At 25.5% G+C, this 2,243-nt stretch overlaps 1 protein-coding gene across 1 annotated transcript in view; it reads right to left on the bottom strand.

Annotated features, from left to right (window-relative positions):
* Window positions 1-475: 475 nt before the first annotated feature.
* The window catches only part of LOC111638346 (DDB1- and CUL4-associated factor 15-like), a 10,695-nt gene continuing 8,927 nt past the window's right edge, over window positions 476-2,243 (bottom strand). Inside the window, exons 5-6 of the mRNA XM_023384042.1 lie at window positions 763-881; window positions 476-643 (exon numbers count right to left, since the gene is read on the bottom strand). Coding sequence (XP_023239810.1) covers window positions 588-643; window positions 763-881 — 175 coding nt within the window. The 3' untranslated portion in view covers window positions 476-587. The remainder of the gene's footprint in view (window positions 644-762; window positions 882-2,243) is intronic.

The raw sequence follows: 2,243 nt of genomic DNA, 5'->3' as shown, positions 1-2,243 counted from the left end.
AAGCAATTGTTAACGAAAATATGTAAATAGTTAAAGATGTTGGAATTGGTTGTGTTTTATTGTTAAAGCTAATGGAGATTTACTGTGATTAGGTATTTAATTAATTATAACACACTGTTCTAACAGGCAATCACCTAATATGAATAAAGTTTTGATTGATTGATTAATATAGTATATTTATTTATTAACAATATGAATTTTCATATCACAATATAGTCTATAATTACATTATAAATAATCAGTCACTTTGCTTATTGGTGCATCTCTAATATTATTGCTTGATTATATTGAAAGGAATTTTTAAAACGGTAGTCAAGTTTTTTTAGATTTTACTTCAATGTTATATTCAATTTGATGTATCACCACTTTCAAATATACTGTTACGTAAAAATATCTTTTTAAATATTTTAATATTAAAAAATCTACATTAAACTTTTCTGCTCTTTGAAAATATTTTCATATGACAATGTAATTCAAAGTATTACATTAAAAACAATTTATTTAATAAATTATACAACAGAAATATGGAATTAATACATTTTTTAGTGAGATAGTTAAAATCCATTGTCTATCCAAATGCTGAGATTTCATAAAACAACTGCAACATGATGGGTTGCTGGCCAGAGCACCTTCAATGATTTACCTAAGAGAAGCGATTATCAAAAAAATTATTTAAATGCATCAAAAATTTGTGGAATGAGTCTACTTATGACACAGTTTTCTCTTAAACTTATTACATACATATTCAAGTATCATTCCTACCTTGAAATACAGCTTCGTTTGTTAGTATATTTACTGAATGTAAAGTTGATGGAGAAAGTAGCCACGTCTTTTGCAAACGTTTAACTGCTTGTTGTGCTGGGTTCCAAATTTCATTCCACCTATAAATTTATTTATTCTTAATATTAGTTTATAAATGAAAATATACTAATGGTCTCGTGTAATTAAATTTTTAACATTTGAATACAAAATCAATTAAAATAAAGGAAATGGGAACTTAATATTTACTCCATTAAAAAAATTAAAGTTTGTACAAATGCAATCATTAAATCTTTTATTGGAAAACTTGCGTAGTAAATTTTACGAATGGTAATTAATAATAGAATCAATTATATGAATGATCAAATAAATACTTTCTGTTTATAATAATCAGTTTATTTTCAATATCAGTTCAAAATTATATTCTCTCATCACAAAAAAATTAAAGCAGTCTATCAAATGATTTCTTGTATATCATAAATTAATGTTTATTGAAAATGTTTTTAGTTTTAAAATGTCAAGGAATTTTTTATCAGATAAATTCACTTAGGAGAGTGCTGGTATAGGAAGAGTTGTTAGAACTATTAGTGATAAATGTAAATAGCTGACAAAGAGAAACATTATTATTAAATTTAATTTTTTTTTATAATTAACTATTATTTTCCACACAATTTTCTTTATAAACATATGAACTTTTAAAATGTTTGTATTGAACCATTAGATTAAGTAAAAACATAGATATGCAAGATATTTATTATATGAAGAATTGCAATTTAAATGAATTTGATATCATCTTGTTCAAGAGTTCCCAAAGTGGTCGATTTGAACTTTCTAGGGGTCAATACTTTCAATAAAAAATTTGGGGGGTCAATGACAGCAAAAATAGTAGTAGTAAGGCAGTATATTTGTTACTTCAAAATATCTATGATTCCAACAGGTATCTAATTTAGTAGTAAAATAATTAAAAAAAAACACTTTTTTTGATAAAAACACATTATATACCAAACTTGCAAACAAAAAGGAAGAATATGTCATTAAAAGAGTCACACATAAGAATGCATGAAAATACATATAGCACAAACATATCTGTGCATTGTATTTAAAATTTATTTTGTATTACAAGTACAATCTATATATTAACAGGACTTATTATACTGGAATTATGGATGCAGATATTTAGTTTTACAGTTCAAAAATAATGTTCTTTATTTAGTTCACCTGAACACATACACTTTAAACATGTGTTTCGGACTTGCTCGTCCCTCTTCAGCAGGCCTTCCAACGACACTTTCTATAATTAACAACAATCAACAATAAAAACATCTTCGGTACAATTATCACTAAAACTAGTTAAGAACACAGACATTTCCCGACAATAAATATTTAAAAATTCTTACAATTTCTGTATTGCCTATCTTCACTATCCTTCCACCTACACTTACTATCCACAGCAACCATACGATTTGACACATTCCTAATTTTTT

This window comes from Centruroides sculpturatus, unplaced genomic scaffold, assembly GCF_000671375.1.
Source record: "Centruroides sculpturatus isolate CEXI.00-Female unplaced genomic scaffold, Cexi_2.0 scaffold1045, whole genome shotgun sequence".
NCBI classification, from domain to species: Eukaryota; Metazoa; Arthropoda; class Arachnida; order Scorpiones; family Buthidae; genus Centruroides; species Centruroides sculpturatus.
This window is presented reverse-complemented; position numbering and strand designations above follow the sequence as displayed.